Source organism: Panthera tigris, chromosome E2, assembly GCF_018350195.1.
Source record: "Panthera tigris isolate Pti1 chromosome E2, P.tigris_Pti1_mat1.1, whole genome shotgun sequence".
NCBI lineage: Eukaryota > Metazoa > Chordata > Mammalia > Carnivora > Felidae > Panthera > Panthera tigris.
This window is the reverse complement of record NC_056674.1, coordinates 975939-1001488: the sequence shown is the minus strand read 5'-3', so window position 1 is coordinate 1001488 and position 25550 is coordinate 975939. Positions and strand designations below refer to the sequence as shown.

The 25550-nt window shown below is 50.1% G+C and overlaps 3 protein-coding genes across 4 annotated transcripts in view; 2 read left to right on the top strand and 1 right to left on the bottom strand.

The window, feature by feature from the left end:
* LOC102964582 (zinc finger protein 551-like) overlaps positions 1–4458 on the top strand; it is a 28893-nt gene extending 24435 nt beyond the window's left edge. The window contains exon 3 of the mRNA XM_042969879.1: positions 4374–4458. Coding sequence (XP_042825813.1) covers positions 4374–4441 — 68 coding nt within the window. The 3' untranslated portion in view covers positions 4442–4458. The remainder of the gene's footprint in view (positions 1–4373) is intronic.
* LOC122234212 (zinc finger protein 154-like) lies at positions 345–6836 on the bottom strand. 2 transcript variants are annotated; one of them, XM_042969922.1, is made up of 3 exons: positions 6730–6836; positions 3672–3798; positions 345–2349 (listed from the first exon to the last, which is right to left on the bottom strand). In XM_042969922.1, exons 1-3 carry the CDS (start codon positions 6760–6762, stop codon positions 959–961), a joined length of 1551 nt encoding a protein of 516 aa, XP_042825856.1. In that variant the 5' UTR covers positions 6763–6836; the 3' UTR covers positions 345–958. The 2 variants fall into 2 exon arrangements, with proteins under 2 accessions (XP_042825856.1, XP_042825857.1); XM_042969923.1 differs by having other exon boundaries at positions 3672–3793; positions 6730–6832.
* Positions 6837–15666: 8830 nt separating this feature from the next.
* Positions 15667–23758, top strand: LOC122234207 (zinc finger protein 211-like). The gene is made up of 3 exons (XM_042969904.1): positions 15667–15885; positions 19808–19934; positions 21228–23758. Exons 1-3 carry the CDS (start codon positions 15853–15855, stop codon positions 22709–22711), a joined length of 1644 nt encoding a protein of 547 aa, XP_042825838.1. The 5' UTR covers positions 15667–15852; the 3' UTR covers positions 22712–23758.
* Positions 23759–25550: the final 1792 nt, after the last annotated feature.

Genomic DNA, 25550 nt, shown 5'->3' with positions numbered 1-25550 from the left:
CTGACTGGAGAGCTATCTTCTGCCGTCACACTGTCCCTTCTAAGGCACACGAATGTGTTCACATGCTCATGCTAGCAAACACAGTTAACTTCCTACACGCACACAGTGAATGGAATCCCCACGATTAACAGTGACTTAAACAGTAAGACCTTTATTATGGTACAAACAAGAGCAATGGGAGGGTGACTGCTGGGTTGGTGACTTGGGAGGCTGGGGTTTCCATCTCTAGAGTCACGAGGACAATAACAGCCCTGAGACATGCAGTCCACCTTTTCAATGCACCAACAGTCCTCTAGGCCAAAACTGGGTGAGATCCATGCCCTACCTCCTCAGAGAGGAAAGTGGGGAAGGAGCAATACTGGGGCTGTTCATGGTCATCTGGGACCTGCCCTGACACAGGGAAGGAGCAAGTACTCGGGCTGTTCATGGTCATCTGGGACCTGCCCTGACACTGGAGCATGGCCCTGGGCAGGTTAACAAAGTGCACTGCAGCTGCCACATCCCTGGGGTTTCTGTGGATGTTTAGATGTATGAGGTTCAACACCGGCAAATGGCACCTTCCGAAAGGCTCTCCTCCAGCGCTGTCACACTGAACACCTAAATGCTGTATACCTGCACATTTCAGGTAGGTCTCCCATTTGAAATTTGTCATCTCCGATGAGCTCAGTCCTTTGGCTGAAGGCTTTCTCACAGTCACGGCATTTCTAAGGCCCTTCTTCAGTGTGAGTTCTCTGGAGTGCACCGAGGCTCGACTTCGGTCAGCCCCTTCTCCCATCGGCCACATTCCCGGGCCTTCATCTGAAGGGACACTGTGGTGTTTTAGGAGCTTGAATACGGACGTAAATATCTCCCACCTTCAAAACTCATAAAGCCTTTTTTCTGGTGTGAATATTTGAACGGTCACGGAAATGGAAGACACGGGTAAACGTTTCCCAAATTCACCGTACTCCTCAAGCCCTTACCCGGTGTGCACTTTCCGGTGCTTAATGAGGCTGGAGCTATGGCTAAAGGACTTCCCACATTCGCTGCACTCATAAGGCCTTTCTCCAGTGTGAACTCTCCTGTGTTTAATGAGGCTGGAGTTCTGAGTAAAGGATTTTCCACATTCAGCGCACTCGTAAGGCCTCGATCCAGTGTGTACTCTCTGGTGTTTTAGGAGACTGGAACTAAAGTAAGTAAAGAATTTCCCACATTCGCTGCACTCATAAGGCCTCTCTCCAGTGTGAACTCTCCGATGTTGAAGAAGCGCAGAGCTCTGGCTAAAGGATTTCTCACATTCGCTGCACTTATAAGGCCTTTCTCCGCTGTGGACTCTTCGGTGTTCAATGAGGCTGGAATTCTGAGTAAAGGATTTTCCGCATTCGCTGCACTCGTAGGGCCTTGATCCTGAGTGAACTCTCTGGTGTTTTATGAGGCTGGAGTGGTAGGTAAAGAACTTCCCGCATTCGCTGCACTCATAAGGCCTCTCTCCAGTGTGCACACTCCGGTGTTGAAGGAGCGCAGAGCTCTCGCTGAAGGACTTCCCGCACTCGCTGCACTCGTACGGCCGTTCTCCGGTGTGAATTCTCCGATGTTTAATGAGGTTGGACTTGTTGCTAAATAATTTCCCACATTCGTCACACTCGTGAGGCCTTGCTCCAGTGTGAACCCTCCGGTGTTGAATGAGGCTGGAGCTTTGCCTAAAGGACTTCCCACATTGCCCACACTCATAAGGCTTTTCCCCAGTGTGCACTCTCCAGTGGTCACTGAGGCTGTAGCTTTTGCTAAAAGATTTCCCACATTCGCTGCACATGAAGCATCTGTCTCTGCTGAGGTGTCTCTGGTGACGAACAAGGGTGTGTCTGCAAGTGAGGTCCTTGGCGCCCTCTCCCGAGATGCACGGAGTTCTCCTTCCGTGAGAGGCCGCCCCGCACTCAGCTCTCCTGTCTGACTTCTCCCTGGTGTGTGTGGCCCGATCCTGGAGGAATCTCGAGCTCGCCAACAAGTCCCTCACAACCTCGCCACAGGAAAAGGGCTTCCCGGACACACAGAATGTGTAGTCCTTCCGAGAAGAGGCTCCGCCCCTGTTGCTCCCGAAGCATTTCTCTCCAGTGCGCTGCTGCTGGTGCCCCAGGTCTGTGTCGAAATACACCTGTGTGTCACACGCCCCCATCTTGTGCACTTTCTGTCCACCAGGTGTCGCGTGGTGCTCGGTCGAATGTAAAAGTTCCCTCAAGTCCGGGACACACACCTCACGAGGGGGGGCCTTCTGGGAGGACACAGCCGCCTTGGAAGTCCTGCCCCGTGACACTCCTTGTACAGAAACGCTCTGCTCGGGTGCCTCCTCGTCCCCTGCTCCGTGCCAGCAGCCTGAAAGCAGGAAATGCTGGTGAAGCGCGGGCTGACTTTGACGGGAGGGAGGCTAGTACACGAGCTACGAATGTGTGGCCAACAAACCCGGGAACCCATGCACGGGCCTGTCTGCGGGACCACAGAGTCGGCTGAGGTTGAGGATGGGGCTGCTCAGCAGTAGTGGGGTACAAAGAACACTGAATGAGAGAGGCCTTCTGAGATGAAGGCCAAGCATGTGGCGGGACAGAGAGGAGCCAAAAGGTCTACAATTCAGTCCTCTGCAAACAACTTTCCAAAGGAACTCATCGTGATGACACCAATGCCGTGCAGAAGGGTTTGTCAAGGCTCAAGGAAACAGGACTGTGACAGGGCAGGTGGTGTTGAGGGACGGCTTAAGAACACGGCCACACCTCATGACAGAATACACAGCGGCCACTGTGCAGAGTGCTGCAGGTGGAGTGGTGAGAAAAACCGGTGCCATATGGAGCCCAGAGCTGTGACGCTCACCCCGGGCTGGAAGTTAGAGTAGAACTGACAAGTAACAGGGATGACATTCGGCAAAGCGCCATAAAAGGGCAAGGAAGGACAGAAATGAAGTACGGCCACTGGCTTCAAAGTACTAGTCAAAGAGAATAGGCTTTGGGGGCATCTGAACCCAACACTGACGTCGTCTTCCTCCAGGTGCCACTCTGCAGGGCCTGGCTGCCTCTGAGCCATCCTGTGGGTGGGTCACCGGACCTCCTGTGAACCACCACAGGCTCCCCCATCCAGCCCCACTCCCACCACGAGCAAGGATATGGCACCTTCGTGATACAGGTACTAAGGAGAAGGAGCGGACAGATGAGTGGCCACCAGCAGCCTAGAACAGCCCAGCGCATGACAGCCTATGGGAAAGAGAACTAAAGAGTCCCCGGACAACTCTGGAAGGGGGTCTCCTGAGAACAGCCCATGGTCCGTGGAAGCAGTAACTCTGGCGGAGAAAGCAATTGCGGGCACAGGCAGGCACGGCGAAGCGTCAGCTAGAGAAGGCAGCTGACCTGGAGCATGCAGATGCCTTGCACGTGGACGAAGTCACCCAGGCAGGAAGAGGGTAGTGAAGCTGGTGTCCGTTAGGTCCACCGCAAGACTCCACCCTCTTCCCTGCACGTCAGCAGGAAAGCCGGTCCCACTCCAGGAAGGAGGGCAGTGCGCAGACCCCAGCCTTACCTACTACAGCACCCACCCAGGGAACTGAGGAGGGAAGCAGTGCTCGTGGTCCCAAAGTAAAGACAGACTGCTGCTGGGGACATGGGGAGGGCAGAGACTAGCCCAGGGCACAGGGGTGGGTTTGAGGGTCTTACCCAAGGAGGTTATATGTGCCAAGGTCTCCAGCATCACATCCTGGTACAGACATCTCTGAGCCTCGTCCAGGAGACCCCATTCCTCCCCGGAGAAGTACACGGCCACGTCTTCAAAGGTCACCCTGCCCTGGCATGTTGGGGACAGATGAAACCACAAAAAGCCCCTTTCCCAAGATCCACAATCCTTTCCCCCACCCACCCCTAATCCATGCCCATCCTCCCCCATTCTCCCAACTCAGAGGAGAAACCAGGCCCCAGTGCTGGGAGCCAAGGCGCTCTTCCCCCACTCATGGGCCCACTGATCACAGGGTTCTGCCGACACAAGAGGCTCGTGGACAAGTACGTATCCAAGTTGTGGACCTGGCACAGAGGATTCACCCACTCATACCAAGCTATTCTTCTGTGGTGGCCACAGTCACATAAGTCTCAATACCAGGTCCCCAGGCCATCAGGCACATTCTCTCCCTAACTACACACAATCCTGGAAACTGGATCTCACAACCACATGCCTATGGTCAACACCGCCTCACTGTCCCACGCTGTAGAAAGGTCTCCGGCCTCCCCATATGTGACTTGTATTGTAATCACTTCCTCTTCACCCCACTGGTGAGGGAGGGCATCCCATCTTAGGGCAATGGGATGACTAAATACACGGCACCCGACCCCGTACAGAGGAGACGGACAGCACTTTATTACCCACAGGTATTCACCGCCTGGGAGAGGACGACACTGCACCCAGACGGGCCCAGAGCGTGGTTGTTGTGTTCTGAAAGAGCGAACATGGGGCGCCTGGGTGGCTCAGTCAGGTGAGCGGCCGACTTCGGCTGAGGTCATGATCTCGCGGTCCCTGAGTTCGAGCCCCGCGTCGGGCTCTGTGCTGACAGCTCAGAGTCTGGAGCCTGTTTCAGATTCTGTGTCTCCCTCTCTCTGACCCTCCCCTGTTCATGCTCTGTCCCTCCCTGTCTCAAAAATAAATAAAAAACGTTAAAAAAATTAAAAAAAGAAAAAAGAGTGAACAACCAGGAGCCAGAGGATGCAGGCTTCATTGGATAGAGAGGGTGGGGTGTCTCCTGCACTGTCAGAGGACGTTATCGGCCCGTCTGAGTCACTCCACGGGCTGGCAGGGAACTGAAACCCACACGAAGGGCTAAGCAGCACACGCACCTTCGAGGAGAAGGCTGTGTGGCCCGGAAACCTCACCGGCAGCACAAGAGGGAGGAGGAGAACTTCCACTCAGGCCAAGTGAGTCCCTCCTCCTTTCAGCACACACAGAGATAGGGCATCACAGGGGTCTTCGCTCTAGGCCTCACACCACAGGGAGCACCAGCTTCCAGAGTGTGCTCGGTAGAGACAAACAGGATCCAACGCCACTCTAGACCTGCCGTGGTTTCCACTAGTGGTGGCAGCCCCAAGATCCTTCTGGGCAGGCCACCCTGCCTCAGACCGGCAGGACCTAGTGTCCGTCACAGGTGACCAGGTCGGCAGGTCACAGGCGACCTTAGCCTCCAGCATGAACGAACACTTCCCCCTTGCCCCGGCTGCACCAAAGTCCTCACACATCCTGGCAGAGTTCGCAGAGTGGAGAAGCTCCACAGGCTCCGGCCTGACTGTCGTCCTCTTGCTCTTGTCACTCCTCAGCCTCTGCATCCCTCTCGTGTCTACTCTTCTGCCAGAAACCGTGGCCACCTGCCCGCGCATCCTGTCCCCACACACTCTCCCTTCATGGCCATTACATCCCTCATCTCTCAAGTCACACCATCACCCAAGTATCGAGCCCGAACTCCCTTTCTCCCCCCTTCTTCCTGGCACCATAATCGCTTTACCTGCATAACCAGAAGACTGCTCCTTGCAGATGTGACCCCCAGCTCACTCGCCTGGGCCCACACAGCAGCCACGATATTTTTAGAGGTCTCCCTTATGAACCCCCCCCCCCTCAGATTTCTGGAGCTGTGTGTTGGCTGCCTACTTAATGAGTCCACTCAGTGCTCCCAAAACATCTCCTGCCCACACATCAAACTACCAACTTCCTCATCTCCATTGACAGCCTCATCCCCATGTCCATGTGAACAAAACCCTGGAAGTATCCCTGAATCCTTGTTTCACCCCGTGACAGGGTGAAACATTAGAAAATAGAGTTGTTACTTCTTAAAACACACATCCCGACTCCAACGACCTGTAAGCCAGGGCCCTGGTCCAATAACCCTCACGAGACTATGACAGTAACCTCCTCCCTGAACTCGCAGTCTACACTTCATGCTATAGCGGGGTGGATCCCATGAGGCCCTTGGTAATGTCACATTCCTGCTCACATCCAGGCTTCCCATTCCCACCACAAGAGACACCCAACTTCTCAGGCAGTCGTTCCGGTCCTGACTCCTGTGCCCCTGCTCCTTGTTCCCAACCGAAACAAAGGGGGACCGTTCGTTTCCTGAATAGTTCCGGCTGGGTGTTAACTCCAGCGTGTGCACACCTCGCTACCAGGTCCTGGGACAACCGTGCCCACACTGGTTGCCACAAACGGAAACACCTTCATGTAACTCCTGGCACGGGCCTGGGGTTTCTCCAGGGTCTCCAGACCCCAAACTTGTGGAATGGCACCTAAGAGTCCAGGGGACACAACAATGCAGGACAAGGGGGTGGGGGTCGGGGCCAATGAGGACTGGGACCCCACACACCTGTTCGTGTCGGTTCCATAAACGCCCCTGCAGCCCCGGGAAATGGGGGCGTGTCCAGTCTTGGACGCGGGAGGCCACGGCGGGTTCCAGGGATCGAGGCTCCCCGAACTCTTGCCGGCCCTGAAGACTACGACTCGACTCGGCTGGCAGTTAAGCCTCTGTGCCTCAGTGCTCTGCATCGCCCCTCACCACGTGTCCCTCCCCTGCAGCCCCCTCCCGCACCCCGTCACGCCGGCGCTGAGACCCGGGGCCCCCGCCCGCGAGCGCCTTCCCGGCCCGGACACCGGACCTGGGCCGCAGGGACGCGAGCAGGCGCCCCGCGTTCGGGCCTCGAGGGTCTGGGTGGGGGAAGGCGGGGAGGGCCCTTGGGGCCGCGCGGTTACCTCAGCCGGGTCCCTGGGCGCGGCCACCGCCATCGGACTCTGTGGGTGGGCGGTGGTCACCCGGGCGGGCGGTCCCTGTCCCTCTCGGGTCGGGGCAGCCCAGGAGATGTGGGGACCCCGACCCCTAACGGTTCAGCAGGCTTGGCGCCTCCCCTCGCACGTTCTTGGTCCGGTTATGTCACTGTGGAAGCGGAACTCCGGAACCTGTCACCAGGTGAGCAAAACTAAGAGCGCCAACATGGCCCCTCTCAGGAGACAGTCGCCACGTGCCGCCCTTTGGTATTGTCTACACGGAAGTCTCTCCTCTAGCTCTCACTAGAGGACGACGCAGCACCTCGGCTCAGGGCTTTCTGGATCAAGTGGTCTCCACAATTCCGTTGCGGCGGACAGGGGCCTCTTGCAGTAAGGAGCCAAGGTCTGCTTGGAGGGGCGAAGGAAAAAGGCACACACGGGCAGGCTTCCCTCCCGTTTGACAGAATGTAACCATGTACGAGTGCATGGCTCTCTGCCGCTGATCACCCAAGTGCTTGGAGACTTATTTCAGACCAGAAAAGGGCAGCATGCTCCCTGAGGCTGAGAATATTGTTGGTGATGCTCCCAAAGGCTACAAAGCAAAGAAACACATCGTTCTATTGAGTGTTTTAGACACAAAATGTGTCCACGCCTAATGGAAGGTAATAAACAGTATCTGATTTCAGTTCAATTGTGTGCAATCCAGAGCATTAAATTCCCTTGGTCAAGAGAGAAAATACTCCAGATTGTGCCACATTAGTAAAGATAAGAGGAAGGATGTTGAGCCGCCAGAATCCCAAGTACACAGATGTGACTGTCTCTCCTTGCACAGTATTTAATTAGGACACTGTACACTTTTTTTTTTTTTTTTTTTACTAGATCCAGGCCTTGGCAGGAACGAGAATCCTTTTCAGTTGGTTTGGCAAGAATCTCCCCTCCTGAATATCTGATCACCATTGATACCTGATTAAATTTCCTCGATCCTCGGCATCACACAGGTGATCTCTCATTATAGTGACCTGCTTTCAGTTAGTATCTTTTAGGTGAGTTTAGGAGGAATTTCCCTAATCTAGTGATTTTTTTTTTAATGTTTATTTTATTTTTGAGATGGAGAGAGACAGAGCATGATTGGGGGAGGGTCAGAGAGAGAGGGAGACACAGAATCTGAACAGGCTCCAGGCTCTGAGCTGTCAGCACAGAGCCCAATGCGGGGCTCGAACTCACGGACCACGAGATCATGACCTGAGCCAAAGTCAGGCGCTTAATCGACTGAGCCACCAAGGCGCCCCTTAATCTAGTGATTTTCTATCACTCACCCTCCCACACACACCTGAACCGTGCTCTTTGGCATAAATACCAACTTTTAAAAAAATGTGAAGTTGAGTCCAATCTCTCTTGCCTTTACTGCAAATTCCCATTGTCCCTACACCTGTGGGAATTGTCCTGACTGAAAGTTTGTATTACTGTTTCAACAAGTGTCTGAATAATTCTTCTTTAACAGATCTGTGTATTCCCAAGAAAACATCTCTCCTGCCTGTAGAATCAACTGTTCTGTCCCATTCACTGAGAAACACTTTTATCCACTTCATAGGTCTTATTTGATATCCTGAATACATTCACTTCCTTTTAGGAGTCTAGCATCAATCTCAAACAGAGATCCATGAGAGAAAATGCTACTTTGATTTGGTCAGTGGCTGCAGTATTCCAAGCTGGAGCCTGTATGCAAAGCTTGTATGCAATATCTACCTGAAGATACTGGGAGTATCTTAAATCCACGATTTCACTGCTGAAAAGTGTTATCATATCTTTTGTGATGCGAGGACTGTTTTGATTGAAGAATTGATATGATCTCAGGAGAACATTTATAAAATTCAAATTACAAAGAGCTATTATTAATGTGTGTGTAGTGACTCAACAGGGGTGGCAGAAATAGCCCTGTTGAAACATCCGTTGAAGGTCAGAAAAGGTAATGTCTCAGAGAAATTTTAGCAGTGATGTCTCAAAACCGAACAAATCAAGCTGAGCATGGGACCAGAATGGCCACTCTGAAATTTTGTCTCCAAAATACAAATCTCCACTCTTGAAAAATTTGAGCAGTACCAAGCATGGAAAAAGTTAAAGGGGGGCATTTAGAGTAACCAGAACTGTACCAAATATACAGGGAAATTGAGATGTCGTGTTTATTCCCTTGTCTCCTTCATGATCTGTGAACAAATATTTGGTTTTAGGCACTTATTTTAGTTTCATGGGAGATATTACGTCGTAAGATACATAAAGACCCTTGCAGTCACGGGAGCCATGTTGTATTCAAGAAAGAAAGACCAGGAACAAAACGAGTAACTTTGGAAATAGGTACTACATTAGAATGTAGAATGTAATATTACTCAGCCCAGTGAGGGAGGCTTCCTTAATAAGAGGAGAAAACACTTGGAATTGTGAGGGATGAACTGTATGGATATGTTTGCGATAAGTTCTAGGCAGAATAAGCAGTTGTTGGATAATTCAGTCAGTGCAGGCTTCGTAGATCTCAGCAGTGGAGGGCCTGGGACTCATGCCCAGCTGGCCATTCCTTTACTTGGCTCACTACAGACACACTCAGGGCGTGTGGGTGAGAAATCTTGGCTCTCCCTCTCCGAACCTGCAAATCTCCATCGTGGTGGACTGGGGCCTGGAACCAGTCAATGCCACTTTTCCTAGACCTCTGGTTTTCAGAGTTTGATCCCTGGACTTCACCCACAGTGTCACCTACGATCTCGTTTGAAATGCACATTCCTAATCCTGAACCCACATCTACTGAATCAGGCACACTGTGGATCAGGCTCAAGAATGTGTGTGTGTGTGTGTGTGTGTGTGTGTGTGTGTGTTGATGGGTTTTTTTTTTAAGTTTATTTATTTATTTTGTGAGAAATAGCAAAAGCAGAAGTGGGGAGAATAGAGAGGGGGAGAGAGAGAGAATCCCAAGCAGCTGGGCTTGAACTCACGAAACCACGATATCATGACCTGAGCAGAAACCAAGAGTTGGATGCTTTACCGACTGAGGCACCCAGGTGCCCTAGGAATGTGTGTTTTAACAAGCTTCCAAGTGATTCTGATACATATTGAAGACATTTCCACCATTCTGCTGTGTGTTCTGCCAGAATATGTACCTACATTTCTCCTCATTAACAGACATTCTGTCTACATCTGTAGGCCTTTTAAACTGAAGTTGGTGGGGTGCCTGGATGGCTCAGTCGGTAAAGCATCTGACTTTGGCACAGGCCATGATCTCATGGTTCATGAATTCAAGCCCCACATCGGGCTCTGCGCTGACAGTGCAAAGAGCCTGCTTTGGATCCTCTGTGTCCCTCTCTCTGCCCCTCCCCCAGTCACACACAGTCTCTCTCTGTCTTTCTCAAAATAAGTAAACATTACAAAAACTTAAAAAAAAGAAACTGAAGTTGGCAAAAACAAAGAGAAAAAAAACAAAAAACCGGATATGTACATATTTGTTTTCCTAATACAAGAAAGTATAAAATATTTTCTATGTTTTATTGAAGGAGCCCTATACCATATATAATTATAAAGTAGTATGTCAAAAGTCTCAGATAATTAAATCTTCCGGAGCGAAAAATGTTTGAAGTATAGTATCCTTTTAGAATGGCTTGTGCACATGGATTCCTCTGTGTATGTCTGTATGTTAAAATATGTACAAGCTGCTTTCCTTAGTAAAAATAAAGTCATGTTTTGTGATAGATCAGTACTTTGTTGTCTCCCTTAACAATGTATCTTGGATTGGGGCTCCTGGGTTGCTTAGTCGGTGAAGGGTCCGACTTCGGCTCAGGTCATGATCTCACAGTCTGTGAATTTGAGTCCCGTGTCTGGCTCTGTGCTGACAGCTCAGAGCCTGGAGCCTGCTTTAGATTCTGTGTCTCCCTCTCTCTCTGCCCTTCACTTGCTCATGGTCTGTCTCTCTCAAAAATAAATAAACATTGAAAAAATAATTGCTTTTAGGGTGCCTGGGTGGCTTAGTCGGTTGAGCGTCTGACTTCAGCTCAGGTCATGATCTCACCCTCTGTGAGTTGGAGCCCTGTGTCGGGCTCTGTGCTGACAGCTCAGAGCCTGGAGCCCACTTCACATTCTGTGTGTCTCCCCCTCTCTCTGCCCCTCCCCTGCTCATGCTCAGTCTCTCTCTGTCTCAAAAATAATAAAAACATTTAAAAAGTTTAAAAAAATAATCGCTAAAAACAAAACAAAACAAAACAAAACAAAACAAAACAAAGTATCTTGGACAACCTAAAGCTACTTCAGGCTTTTATCCCTGATACCTCCTAAAGGCCACACTTAGTAGACCTGAAGCTGCCTCTTAAAAAACTGGTTGCCTTTCATTGTCTGCACGCTCTGTGGCTGGCCAGCTGCACTGGAGGAGCTGGGCCTACCTACTGATTGCCCCTCGGTCCTTCCAAAGTCCCTCCTCAAAGGCCATGGAAAACTTTGTGCAGGCGCTTAGGGTCATTCCTTGTTGCTAGAGAAGTGGGATTTGTGAGAATAGCTCTGGCTCACAGAGACATATGGCTTGGGGAAATCAAAGATGTAAGGGCAGAGGTCAGGAAACTGATTCCTAGGGGCCACCTGGTTACCCGTGGTATGGAGCAGCAGCTGTGTTCTGCTCAATAACTAAGGGTAAAAGCCACCGGTGGAATTGACAAATGGATCCAACTCTAGGGGTGCCTGGGTGGCTCAGTCACTTAAGCGTCCAACTTTGGCTCAGGTCATGATCTCATAATTTGTGAGTTCGAGCTCCACGTCGGGCTCTGTGCTGACGGCTCAGAGCCTGAAGGCTGATTCGGGTTCTGTGTCTTCCTCTCTCTGCACAGAGACTTGTGCTCTATCTCTGTCTCTCAAAAATATATAAATGTTTTAAAAAAAAAGGATCCAACTCTTGGAAACTTGGTTTTGTAGATCTATAAAAAAGTGGAAACAAATTAAAAAAAAATAAAAATATGCAATCCCTTGTTTATTGCTATGTGTAATAGCTAAAATGTAATTAAAAGAGAGGGCTCTGGGGGCGCCTGGGTGGCGCAGTCGGTTAAGCGTCCGACTTCAGCCAGGTCACGATCTCGCGGTCCGTGAGTTCGAGCCCCGCGTCAGGCTCTGGGCTGATGGCTCGGAGCCTGGAGCCTGTTTCCGGTTCTGTGTCTCCCTCTCTCTCTGCCCCTCCCCCGTTCATGCTCTGTCTCTCTCTGTCCCAAAAATAAATTAAAAAAAAACGTTGAAAAAAAAAATTAAAAAAAAAAAAAAAAAAGAGAGGGCTCTGGCAGAGGGAAAGCATGGAACATGAGGTTGCACATCCTTCCATCTTCCTTTCAGGGCACTACCCAAAGCTACACATGGATGTGGAGCCCAGAGAGCAGAGGGTGGAGAAAACAGAGATCTAGGCTGAAGGATATGAAGGCAACAGGAAATCCTGCTGCTTAGACCTTAGGGGAGGGGATCTCCCTGGACAAGGCTGATCTATCACCTCAGTCTGGGCTCTTTAGGTCCCCCTCACCCCAGAGGCAGAGAGCATCACTCTTTCCCAGCAAAGGTCAGGTGCAGAGAGGGTGATACGATCCACTGAATCCCATGTTCCTCTTCCAGAGGCTGAGTCCTCACTTCTCACTCTGGAGTCTAACTCCCAACCTTTGCCACCTGGACAATGACCCTGCATGTAGGGGGACAATCTTGGTTGAAGTCAGCAACCATCTTTCTGACGAAAGAAGGAATGGTGTAGCTCATATTGTCCCCATGCACAGCTGGACTGGCCATGGAACACATAGATGCAGGCCCAAGACATAGGAATGTCTGCTTACCATTCAAAGGAACACAAGGGGATGCAACCACACTAGCTTATGCACGTACAAGTAGTTAGTTCAGGCAAGTATGAGCAGCTGATCAGCACTATCCTAAACACATAATCACCTGATGTACCTGATGAAATCTGTAACGTAAGAAATGAATCCATTTTCTAGATTTTAAATCTCATGAGATAGAACAGGCCTCCATGGGACCAGATGAAAGGGCACCGGAAGTAAGTAACCTCTGTTAACATGACTTCGTGGACTTTCAATCAATAGCACCCACCTTTTCCAGAGATCCCTTGCCCCATTAGGAAGTGCAGGACTTTGAGCAGTAGCTTCCTGTGTTTCTGGGCGCTGCCACACCAATAAATAGCTCATCTTTCTTCACTTTGAAAGCTGGGTGTTAGTCCTCTCTGGTTTGCTGTGCATCTGGCAGACGAACCCTCCCGTGGTTCAGCTACACCCTCTTACGGACAGGAGGCAGCCAGCATGATGTGGCCCTTGCTTCTGCCTTCTGGACTCTGAGGAGGGCGCCAAGACCCCACAGCACCCCAACCACAGGGATCTGGAACCTAAGTCTGTGTCAGTGTCACCAGCCTCCTGGCCTTAATGCCCGGGACCAGTTCTCAGTACAGGGGACTCCTGAGAGTGGCTGGGTGGACAAGGGACTACCCTAGAAGTCTCTACAGTTTTCTGTGGGCATGGAGGAAGGGCACTGGGGGCACACAGGAGAGATCTGTAGGCTGGGCCAGCCAGTCAGCCATGGAGCAGGAGGACAATGAAGTGCACAGCAATCTTTAAAAAGAATCAGGTTTACAGGGCACCTGGGTGGCTCAGGTGGTTAAGCGTCTGACTTCAGCTTAGGGCATGACCTCACAGTTTGTGAGTTTGAGCCCCGAGTTGGGCTCTGTGCTGACAGCTGAGAGCCTGGGGTCTGCTTCGGGTTCTGTGTCTCCCTCTCTCTCTGCCCCTCACCCACTCTGTGTGTGTGTGTGTGTGTGTGTGTGTGTGTGTGTGTGTCAAAAATAAAGAAACATTAAAAAAAAGAATCAGGCTTAGGTCTAGTAAATGTGGAAATAAGAAGCAGTGGGTGTCAAATGAGGAAGTGGCTTTAGGTTGTCCAAGATATTTAGTTAAGTGAGAAAAGCATAGTGCAAATGTGTACACAAAATATGTTTTTAGGGGGGTGTAGCTCAGGGGTAGAGCATTTGACTGTAAAATATATTTTTAGTTTTACCACAACAAACACCTTTTATAGAAACCACTTTGAATCCACGGATGCCAACAGAATTACACACATATGAGCAGACACAATTCTAAAAGGATAACACTATACAGTAAGCCTCAGCTTCTCTGTTCATTTTTACAATTCTGTCTACTCTGTCCACATTGTTTCTTTCCTGCACTGATAATGTACAATGTTTTCAAGAATGAAGAAAGAGTTCATTTTGGAGAACCATCAGAGTGACCATTCTGGTTATGTTTTCAACCTAATTATTCCTGTTCTCAGACACAAATGCTGAATCTTCCCTAAGGTCTTGGGGCGCCTGAGTGGCTCAGTTGGGTAAGCATCTGACTCTTGATTTTTGCTCAGGTCATGATCCCACAGTCGTGAGATGGATCTCCACATTGGGCTCCACACTGGGCATGGAGCCCGCTTGGAATTCTTGTGCGCGCTCTCTCTCTCCCCCTCTCTCCTCTGCCCCACTCACGCGCATGCTCTCTCTAATTAAAAAAAAAAAAAAATCTTCTCCGAGGGCTTAACTTTTTCCCCATCCACTGATGTTTCACCAGAGTTCTGTCTGCCACCACCCCTAATTACTACATAGTCATTGGTTAAAAACTTTTTGTAATTTGCATTTTGCAGCTATGATTCTGAGATAATACCAAATCCCCATACAGAACAATCTCTGCAAGAGAAATGATAATCACTTCCCAACAACGAGGTGAAATCATGGTTTTAAGTACCCAGGTACCTCATGGTGGAGAACAGCCTTTGCCTACACGCTCCATCTTTGAGCACTGCAGCCACTGTCCCCTCCCAAAATAACATTTATTACATTGTCCTCTTTTGAAGATGTTAGATTCCTAAAAGGAACTGGGTTTATGCCAGGATATGAAGATATTAAATGGATAAAAGTATTGTTCAATGAATTGGACACAAAAAAATTAATGATCAGACTAGGGAGGTGTTTTCTATGGATGCATTAAAAACAAAAAACCAAACCAAACCAAACCAAAACAAAACAAAACAAAAAACTCTTATTTCAGGGCGCCTGGGTGGCTGATTCCGTTGAGCAACAGTCTCTTGATTTTGGCTCAGGTCATGACCTCATGGTTGTTCAGTGGATCCTGTGTGGGACTCCCTGCTGAGTGTGGAGCCTGCTTAAGGTTCCTCTCTCCCTCTGCACCTCCCCTGCTCACTCCCGCTCAAGCTCTCTCTCTCTCTCTCTCTCTCTCTCTCTCAAAACAAAAAAAAAAAATCTCTTACTTCACAGTGGCCTCACATCCATCCTGTGTCTTCTCTGTCATGGCCCTATACGGAACATTTTTACCTTGTCCATGACCAAACATACAGATTGACAAAACTGTCTGTAATGGTTCCGGGTGTAAGTATTTGACTTGTAGGACGATAAGGTTTACTAGGTTCTGCTTCCAGCGACGTATTTTGTATCTAACTGACTCTAGGGAATTTTATGTGCATTTGGATCTGTAGCCTTTGGGAACATATGAAATATTGTTTTTAGTTTTGGGACCATGCTGAGCATCAGGGAATCTGAAATAACGTCTCCAAACACTTGGGTGATCAGTTGCAGACGTCACTCTCCAGAAATCTGGGTATGGACCCTTTAAGAAGAAGCGGAGCCCCTCTGGCCTGGGACGTAAGCCCCCGATTTCCTGAGCCCTCGAGGGGGAGCGGCCTTTCCTCTGGGAGGTCCATAGGAGTGTTTTAATCCTGGCGCTGGGTGCCTGTGAACTACATTACCCAGAAGAGCGCGCGTCGATGGACGGCATCTCTGACCAATGAAGACAGAAAAGAGAGTCGTTTCTCGGTGTGCGCCTAACGTCGGGGCGGGACTTCTGGTTTCATCCCCCTGGCGGTATTTTTGCCTCTTTTCATTAGTCTTCACCCGCTAATGTTCGGGACCGAGGCGACTAACTGACAAAGCCCGAGGAGAAGCGGTGTCCCCGCCTCGCAGACGGCTCCACGAGTCGGCGACGCCGCCTGGGCTACCCCGTTCCGGGGTCGGGATAAGGACCGCGGGCCCGGGTGTCCGTTCTCCCAGGGGGTCCGATGGCGGCGGCCGCGCGCAGGGACCCGACTGAGGTAAACGCGCGGCCCCAAGGGCCCTCCCCGCCCTCCCCCACCCAGACCCTCGAGGCCCGAGCGCGGGGCGTCTGCTCGCGTCCCTGCGGCCCAGGTCCCGGTGTCCAGGCCGGGGAGGCGCTCGCGGGTGGGGACCCCGTATCTGAGCGCCGGCATGACGGGGTGCGGGAGCGGGCTGCAGAGGAGGGGTGGGATGGTGCAGGGCTGCAGGGGGGCCTCAAGGGGGTGGAATCGGGGATGTGGGGTCCGCCTTCTGCTCTCTGGGAACAGAGGGTGTGCGGCGGGGTCACGGGGGTACTGGCGGTCTGGAGGGTTGTCCCTTCATGTGAGGATTCTAGACGCCAAGGAGAGTTCTGGCCAAAGGAGGGACACAATCTCCGTTTGGGATCTAAAAGTTTCCCAAAGGCGGTTCAAAGGAAGAGCGGGCCAGACGGGAGTGATGAGGACATTGAGGCATCGGGAGGTTGGATCTTAGTTCAGGCGACAGAGCTGGCAAGAGGGGACACAGCATTGAGGCACAGACGTTAGACAGCCAGCATGAAGTCAGTCGCCTCCAGGGCCAGGGTGTACGGGAAGTGTGAGCCCGTCGAACCCAGCCGTGGATTCTATTTTTCTATATTTCTATTTCCTCTATTTCCAGCCTCTCTGCGCAGTTTCCCGTTGCGGCAGAAGCGCTGTGGACCTTACGCAGGTCATTGGGGGGTATTTCAGCCCTTCGCTGGCCCTGACCCCCCACCTCCATATTCTCTGGATGTGGTGTCCTGGGGCTCTCAAGTGTCATTCCCCCCAGGCTTGGGTCTGGGGGCCCTGGGGAAAACCCCAGCAGAGGATCCTAAGTCCTTGTTGGCCTTTATGTAGAAGCATTTCCATCTGTGGCAACTGACCTAAACAGGTGTGGAGAGTTCTGCCAGGAACCGGTTCTAAGATATGCAGGTGCTTAGGGGTCTAACCGGCTGAGGGTGTTCAGAAAACCACAGCTGTCCTTCTATGTGGGAACAAGAGCAGGGGGACAGGAGTCACGGCTGGAACAACGGAGAAGTTGGGTGTATATTCTGGAGGTGATGAGGAGGTGTGAATCAGAGGCAGAAAGCGATCTTTTTTTTTTTTTTTTTTAATAAAGTGGATGTTTATTTATTTATTTTTTTTTATAATTTTTTTTTAACGTTTATTTATTTTTGAGACAGAGAGAGACAGAGCATGAATGGGGGAGGGGCAGAGAGGGAGACACAGAATCGGAAGCAGGCTCCAGGCTCTGAGCCATCAGCCCAGAGCCCGTCGCGGGGCTCGAACTCACGGACCGCGAGATCGTGACCTGAGCTGAAGTCGGACGCTTAACCGACTGAGCCACCCAGGCGCCCCAGAAAGCAATCTTAATAAGGCCTTCCCAGACTCCATCTGGCTGCAGAGTGGAGAGCAGACTGTGGGACCGAAGCAGCAGGAGGGAAGATGGGGCTGCAGGATATGCCAACGTCCAGGCGAAGGTTAACGGACCAGGGTTGTGGCTTAGGAAAAGTGGTTGGACTCTGGATGCATGTTTGAAAAGGGGCAACTGAATTCTCTAATGAGGGAGAAGGAGTGAAATACAGGACTCGGAGATGACCCCAGTGTTTTAGGCCTTAGCAGCTGTAGGAGTGGAAGGTCCATGGTCTAAGACGAAGAATGCAGCAGAAGTAATATTCGCTATGGGGAGGGGAGTATCAGGAAGTATTTGATTTAGGTATGTTGAGAGTCTGGGGTGTTTCAGAGCCCACCGAATGGATGCATGATGTGGGCAGATGTGTGCATAGGTCTAAAAATCAGGGGAGTGTTCAGGATGGAGGCATCCAAAATGAGGTGGGTACAGGTGTGTGAGCCATGGTCACGTTTTTTTTGTTTTTTTTTTTTTTTTAATGTTTATTTTTGAGACAGAGAGAGACAGAGCATGAACGGGGGAAGGTCAGAGAGAGGGAGACACAGAATCTGAAACAGGCTCCAGGCTCTGAGCTGTCAGCACAGAGCCCGACGCGGGGCTCGAACTCACGGACCCTGAGATCATGACCTGAGCCGAAGTCGGCCGCTTAACTGACTGAGCCACCCAGGCGCCCCCATGGTCACGTTTAAGGGGAGTGATCTTCGGTCGACCTGGTTGGGTCAGTCGGTTGAGCGTCCAACTCTTGATTTCAGCTCAGGTCATGGTCTCAGGGTCGTGGGATCGAGCCCCCTGTTGGGCTCTGTGCTGGGTGTGGAGCCTGCTTAGGGTTTTCTCTCTCTCTCTGCCCCTGCCCCCCTCGTGCACATGCACGCATATGCCCCCCCCTCAAAAAATAAGAAATAAAAGGACGGGTAATCTTCAGGTTATGACTGTAAAGCTGCTTGGGGACCAGGTAGAGGAGGGTGGGGGCCATGGGTGAGTCTCTTGCTTGGGTACCTGGGCGATAGGTTAAGGCTTCACAAACACAAATGAGGCAGGTAAGTGGTCCTGAGAGCAGGACATGTCTGGGACAGATAGTCTGGCAGGTGGCTAAGGCTTCCAAGGCAATGGTGGACATGAGGTGGATGCAGAGACAAGGGATAGATAAGCGAGGCAAGATGTCACGCAGACTAGAGCAGGTGTTCATTCACCACTCTGTGCACTCACCAGGATTTGGTGAGGACTTTGTTGGGGCCTGGGGTGCTTCATTCAGCCCGGAGGATAAGGTCAAGGGCAAATGTGGTCATTTGTGAGAGTCAGTAAGGTGGGCCACTGATGGAGCTGGGCTTTGGATGAGGGTTAGGCGGACCCAGGAAGGTTGTGGTTGCTTTGGGGACAGGAAGTGCAGCACCTAGTGGAATAGCGCTGCGGGTATCTGAGATCCCCAAGTCTGAGGCCAGGAACAGACCCAAGCAGTGAAGCCGTCATAGGAGGATGAGGGCCTGTGACTTTGTGCGAGTCCTGGGAAGTCAATAGCAGTATTCAGTCCTGTCTGAATTTGCAGAGCATCCCGTAGATGCTGTCGTCGGTTGTGGTGCAAGGCCTGAATCTAGGATCCAGTACTGTGTGCTGCACCCATGTCCGGGAACCATGGGGGCCTCAGACGGTCAGCGTGCTGCTTCCCCTCCCCACTCTGCTCCCACAAGTAAGATCTCCCAACCAAACAGCGTTTTTATCGAGGGATCAGGAGCAGTTCCTGTGTAGCCCTCTAGTTGGTTTCAGTTCCCTACCTGCCCGTGGAGTCACAAATCAGTCAGTGACCTCTTCCCACAGGAGACAGGGGCCCCTCTTTCTACTGCTGTAACAAAGCTTGGATCTCACAACCACTGGCTGTTGGCTCTTTCCCAGAGTGCAGCCCCCCATGTGGCCCTGTGTCGCATGTGGCGTCTTCCTCTCCCAGACTGTGACTGTATATGGTTAGAAAACTGTAGATGTCATCTCTCCGGTGGTAGGCGCCCTGTGTTTGCCATCCCCATAACCCTAGCACACAACCCCACTCTCACCAGTGGGGTGAGGAAGAGGTGGTGGAGATACCGTAATACACAGCAGTGAGGCCAAAGAGATGCCTAAGGTGTGTGGGGCAGCAAGCTGGTGGTGGCCGTGTCTGGGAATGTGAGGGATGTGCAGCCTCGAGAGTGATGTGTACTTGCAGAGCGTGTATGCCTGGTGCCCCAGGGCCCTGGTATTGAGAATTACATGATTTGTCCGTATCAGGGGACTGCTTAGCAGAAATGAGTGAATGCTTCTGTGCCAGACCCTTGTTTGCTACTTTTTTATCCTCATCTGCTCATCGCCGGTGCCTGTAATCACTGGGCCTGTGAGGAGACAGTGGCACCAGCGGTGCTGGGGCCTGGCTTCTCTTCTGTGTTGGACGCTCGGGAGGAAGATGGGTGAGGGGTAGATGTGTAGGGGATGGATTGCCATCTTGGGGGGAGAGGCTGTTCATGGTTTCATCTGTCTCCATCTTGCCAGGGCACTGTGACCTTTGAGGATGTGGCCGTGTACTTCTCCGGGGAGGAATGGGGTCTCCTTGAGGAGGCTCAGAGACGCCTGTACCAGGATGTGATGCTGGAGAACTTGGCACTTGTAACCTCCCTGGGTAAGGTCTGCACACCCACCTCTGCCCTGAGCTAGCCTCTCCCTTTCCCTTTTTCCCCCAAGGGCAGGTCTGCCCTCTCATCAGGACCATGACCGCCGCTTCCTTCCCCACTTTCTTGAGTAGGCAGTGTGGTTGGCTGGGCTGAGGTATGTGCACTGCCTGCTCCTTGAGCAGCCCCAACACCTGCTACTGCTAAGCCTCTCAGGGAAAGAACCAGGGTCAGGAGTGTTCCAGTCACTTTGCTTGCCCTCTCCCTGCCAGGTGACTCTTCTAGTTACAAAGCACCTGAGAATCCCAGGTTCTGCTTTTTTCTTCTGGCTAACATTTCCTCATTCCTGCTTGGGCCAGAGGTTGCCATCACTGACCTCATCACTGTTACGTAGACCACGGTCTGTTCTTGCAGGATCCTCCTTGGAGGTTCTCTTTATGATACTTAACTTTTCTTTCCCTTGTGCTGCTGTGCACTGAGCTGTGCTTGGTCAGTGCTGGCTGCTCACCTCCTGTCTTCCCCTCAGTACTTGCATCATCCAGGTGCCACATAGTTGCCCATCTTAGGGGCGGGGGAGGGGTGGGAGAGCCTGCTGTGGTTCACAGAAGAGATATGAACCCAACTAAAGCAGGATGGGCTCAGAGGGAGCCTGGCTCTGAACAGTGACACACCTGGGAAAGGGCAGGACCCCAGGGCTGTGTACATGTCATACCAGAAACTTATTCCGTGGGACTGGTCTTTCGTTGGTAATGACAGTGGCACCCACACTTCATATGTGCCTTTCCTTCCCCATTCTTCACACTGAGGTGACTGGTCAACTGCTACTCAACACTATATTCTTGCTTCCCACCCTGGGCTCATCTGTACCTCTCTGGACTCCTCATCTTGACCGGTTTTGTCACTGCTCTATTTGGGGTGCTCTCCATATCGGTTCCTGTGTACCGTGTCCTGAGGTGCACATAGATTCTTCAACAGCCCTTGCATACCAGCTTCTCTTTCACTGTTGAATTTTCCTGGGCCTGAACACACCCTTTTGCCCAGCAGACTAGGTCCTGTTGAAAGTTATTTGTAGACCCTGCCTGTCCTCAGTGTTGTTTATTTCACGTCATGAGGCCCCCCACCCCCATTTTGTGATCATAAGTGGCCCGGTACTGCTAAGGGGCCTCATCCTCAGCCTGAACTTGAACCTCTTGTCCTATAAGCAATCTCACGGACTCGTGTCTGGGTTTGTTAGACACACACACGTGTGGGGCTGCCCACCCACAAAAGTCACTGTGCGCTTCACCAGCATTTCCTGCTTTCAGGTTGTCAGCGTGGAGCAGAGAATGAAGAGGCACCTTCTGAGCAGAGCGTTTCTGTAGAAGGAGTGTCCCATGTCAGGACTCCCAAGGCAGGTCTTTCTCCCCAGAAGGCCAGCCCCTGTGAGGTGTGTGCTCCAGTCTTGAAAGACAGTTTCCAGTTGGCTGAGCACCAGGAAACCCGGTTCGATGAGAAATTGTACACTGGTGGGACACATGGGAAAAGAGTCTATTTCAGCGGAAACCTTCAGCAGCAGCAGAAGGAGCACACTGGAGATCAGCCCTTCAGAAGCAGCGCGAGTGGAGCTTCGGTGGCAAAGAGCTGCAGACGGCATGTGTCAGGGAAGCCCTTCATCTGTGGGGAGACTGAGAAGGACTTCCTGGTCAGCTCGGGATTCCTCCAGCAACAGGCCACACACACTGGGGAGAAGTCAAACAATGGAACTGAGTGTGGGGCAGCCTTCCACAAGGGAAAAACTCAACACCACTGGGGAGACTGCACAGAAGCTCTCAGCAACCAACACACATTTGTTCATCACCAGAGAGTCCTCCCCGGGGAAAGATGTTACATGTGCAGTGAGTGTGGGAAATCTTTTAGCCATAACTCTAGCCTCATTAAACACCAGAGAGTTCACACCGGAGAAAGGCCTTATGCGTGTGGGGAATGTGGGAAATCCTTTAGCCAAAGCTCCAACCTCTTTCAACATCGGAGAGTTCACACTGGAGAAAGGCCCTATGAGTGCAGTGAATGTGGGAAATCTTTTAGCCAAAGTTACAGCCTGAATAACCATCGGAAAGTTCATACCGGAGAAAGGCCTTTTGAGTGTGGAGAATGTGGCAAATCATTTAGTCAAAGATCCAACCTCATTCAGCATCGGAGAATTCACACTGGAGAAAAGCCTTATGAGTGCAGTGAATGTGGGAAGTCCTTTAATCAAAGCTCTGCACTCCTGCAACACCATACTGTTCACACTGGAGAAAGACCCTATGAGTGCAGTGAATGTGGGAAATCCTTTACCTACAGTTCCAGTCTCTTAAAACACCAGAAAGTCCACACTGGAGCAAAGCCTTATGAGTGTAGTGAATGTAGGAAATCTTTTAGCCAGAATTGCAGCCTTGTTCTACATCTGAGAGTTCACACTGGAGAAAGGCCTTATGAGTGCAGCAAATGTGGGAAATCTTTTAGCCAAAGCTCTGCGCTCCTCAAACACCAGAGAGTTCACACTGGAGAAAGGCCATATGAGTGCCGTGAATGTGGGAAGTCCTTTAGGCGAAGCTCCAACTTCAGTGACCATCGAAGGGTTCACACTGGAGAAAGGCCATATAAGTGCAACCAGTGTGAGAAATCCTTTAGTAAAAGCTCTGGCCTCACTCGACACCAGAGAGTTCATACTGGATTGGGCCTTATGAGTGTCTTGAATGAGAAAGCCATTAGCCAAAGGCCTTACCTCATTGATTACCACAAAGTGCACATGGCAAAAACAACTTAGTTGTGTAGCAAATGTGTTTCCTTGTTCAGTGTAACAGCACTCAAGGCAATCTCTTTTGAGGGTGCCATCTGCCTGTTGAGCCTCATGCATCCAGACATCAGAATAAATGGCAGGTATGTGGGAGCTGCATTGCATGTTTCAGCGTAGGTCCGTGTCAGGTTTTTATTACTGTTGATTCTGTAGCAGCAGCCATTCACCTCTGCCACATGGCAGGTGCCACACGTGTATCATTTCTCCATCTTGACATGTTCAGAGAAGTAAACCTTCCTGTTTTCCCATTTGTGATAAATATGTGAGAAGCCAAAGTACTCATTCCTTTCTGTCTGATGACCCAGTTGTGGTCCAGAGGACTCCATCTGACTTTCCAAGTCACTTTTTTAGGGATGTTGTTGGTCTGGGGACTCTTGTGGAATTTTTAGCCTCCAAGTCACCAACCCAGGAACAGCCTGCCTCCGTCATTCTGGTTTGTGCTATAACAAAGGCCTTATTGTTTGAGTTGCCTTTATCTTGAGGGTTAGACTCACTCTTATGGGGTGGTTTCAGAACAGTGGAATGTTTGTGCACTTCAGGGGGATGGGATGATGGTAGTCCTCTCTCTAGTTTGGTCCTTGTTTGCATTGCTGCCCAAGGCCTGTAAGGAAATTATGTCAGGTTTTGTGGCTGAATTGTAGCCTAGATACAGGACGTTTTGTGGTGTTGGAGCTCACCCTGAAGAGGGGGCAGTTGTGACAACCTCTGGTACTTCTTGGAACCACATAAAATTGTTCTCTGCTTTGCAGGAGATACTGTATCGTGTTCAGCACTGGTGCAGGAACTCTGTACCCAGGTCCTGCAAACGAGTGATGTACCCTGATGTCCAGAATTCTGTGTGGTAGTGTCACTGGCTGAAAGACTATGGGGAAATTATCATTGTATACAAGCAGTGGGTAAATAGAAGAGTGCAAGAGACTGCAACATCTGGTTGGAATGAGCCTCTTTTAAAAGGGCACCTGCCATTGTTCCAGGGGCGCCTGGGTGGCTCAGTCAGTTAAGCGTCTGACTCTTGATTTCGGCTCAGGTCATGATTTCATGGTTCATGAGATTGAGCCTCGTGTCAGGCTGTGTGCTGACAGCAGGGAGCCTGCTTGGGATTCTCTCTCTCTTTCTCTCAAAAACAAAAACAAAAAGATGAAAAAATAAAAGGGTGCCTGCCATCATTCCAGTTGGTAAGGCTGTGAAGGATGAACAGGAACAGAAATTCTCAGATCCTCCCCGGGTAGGAGCACCTGGGTGGCTGAGTCAGTTAAGCGTCCAACTCTTGGTTTCTGCTTAGGTCATGATCTCGTGGTTCGTGGGTTCAAGCTCTGCACTGGGCTCTGTGTTGCTGGTGCAGAGCCTGTTTGAGATTCTCTCTCCTCTCTCTCTCTCTCTGCCCTTCTGTGCCCTCTCAAAATAGATAAACTTAAAAAAAAAAATTCTCAGATCCTCCTGAACTATGAGTCTTGTGTAGCTGAGGGCCTTGTCAGAAAATAATCTAATGGTTTTACAGATTCCTGTAGTTTGTCTGCATTGTTCACCTTAAGGCCATTGCTGCACAGGAGGGAAAACAAGAATAGAAAGAAGGAAGATCTCAGTCCAGCATTGTGGGCTTTGGTACCCAGCCTGCATTCCCGATCACTCAGGTAGAAATGGCTTTCATTGCTCACTTATATATGTTGCCACTGAGGCAAGGTGCTGATCCCAAGGCATTACAAGGGATATGATGGGGTCAATATAGGTTGGCCAAATTTTATTTTTGGAAAACAGAAAGAAATTTTTTTATTATACTGTTAATGCCTTTTAGGTATGGTTAATAAACAATTGTCCATATTTAAAGTGTACCATTTGGTAAGTTTTGATATTCATATAAACCCATGAAACCATCATCACAATCATAACATTGTACATATGCATCACTCCATATTCATTCATGTCCTTTAATTATCTCTCTCTCTCCTCCAGGCAAACATTGGTTTTTACTTTCTTTTACAATAGATTCATTTGTATTTTCTGTATTTTATGTGATTGAGAATAAAATGTTTAAATTTTTTCCTCTGGGTGTCCTCATTTGGTATATTTATTTTGAGATTTGTCAGTGGGTCTGTGTAATTAGTTTTTTCTTTTAAGGGTCAAGAAATGTAATGTTCAGTGGACAAACCACTATTTCTTTATTCATTCATCTGTTTTAGATATTTGAGTTGTTTCCAGTTTTTGGCTTTATCGGTTGTTATAGACATTTGTTTGATTCTTACAGTTATGATTCTTTATACAGTATGTTTCATTTCTCTTGTGATAACACCTCAGAATGCAATGTGTGAGTTACAGGGCTGTGATTTGGGGGCTGTTAAATGTGGTCATTCTCAGGAGAACTCCTAAGTGTTAGCTCCCGATGAAAAGATGTGTTAGTTATGGGCTGAATTGTATGCTCCAAAGTTCATGTTGAAGTCCTAACTTCCAGTACCTCAGAATGTCATTGTATTTGGAAATAGGTCTTTTAAAAAGTAAAATAAAGGCAATACGTGGACACTAATTCAGTGTGATGGTGTCATTAAGACTGGTGTAATTAGTACACAGGGGGAATACCATGTGAAGACACGGAGAAAATGCCCCCTCTAAGCTAAGGAGAGAGGTCTCAGGAGAAATCAGTGCTGCTGACACCTTGATCTCAGATATCTAGCCTCCAGATTTGTGAAAAAATACATTTCTATTGTTTAAGCCACTCAGTCTGAAGTAATGTGTTATGGAGGCTTTAGAAAAGTCTTATGGGGTCCATCAGCATCTCAGAAGGAAAGGGTCTGCAGGTCTTTGCCCTAAGGACAGA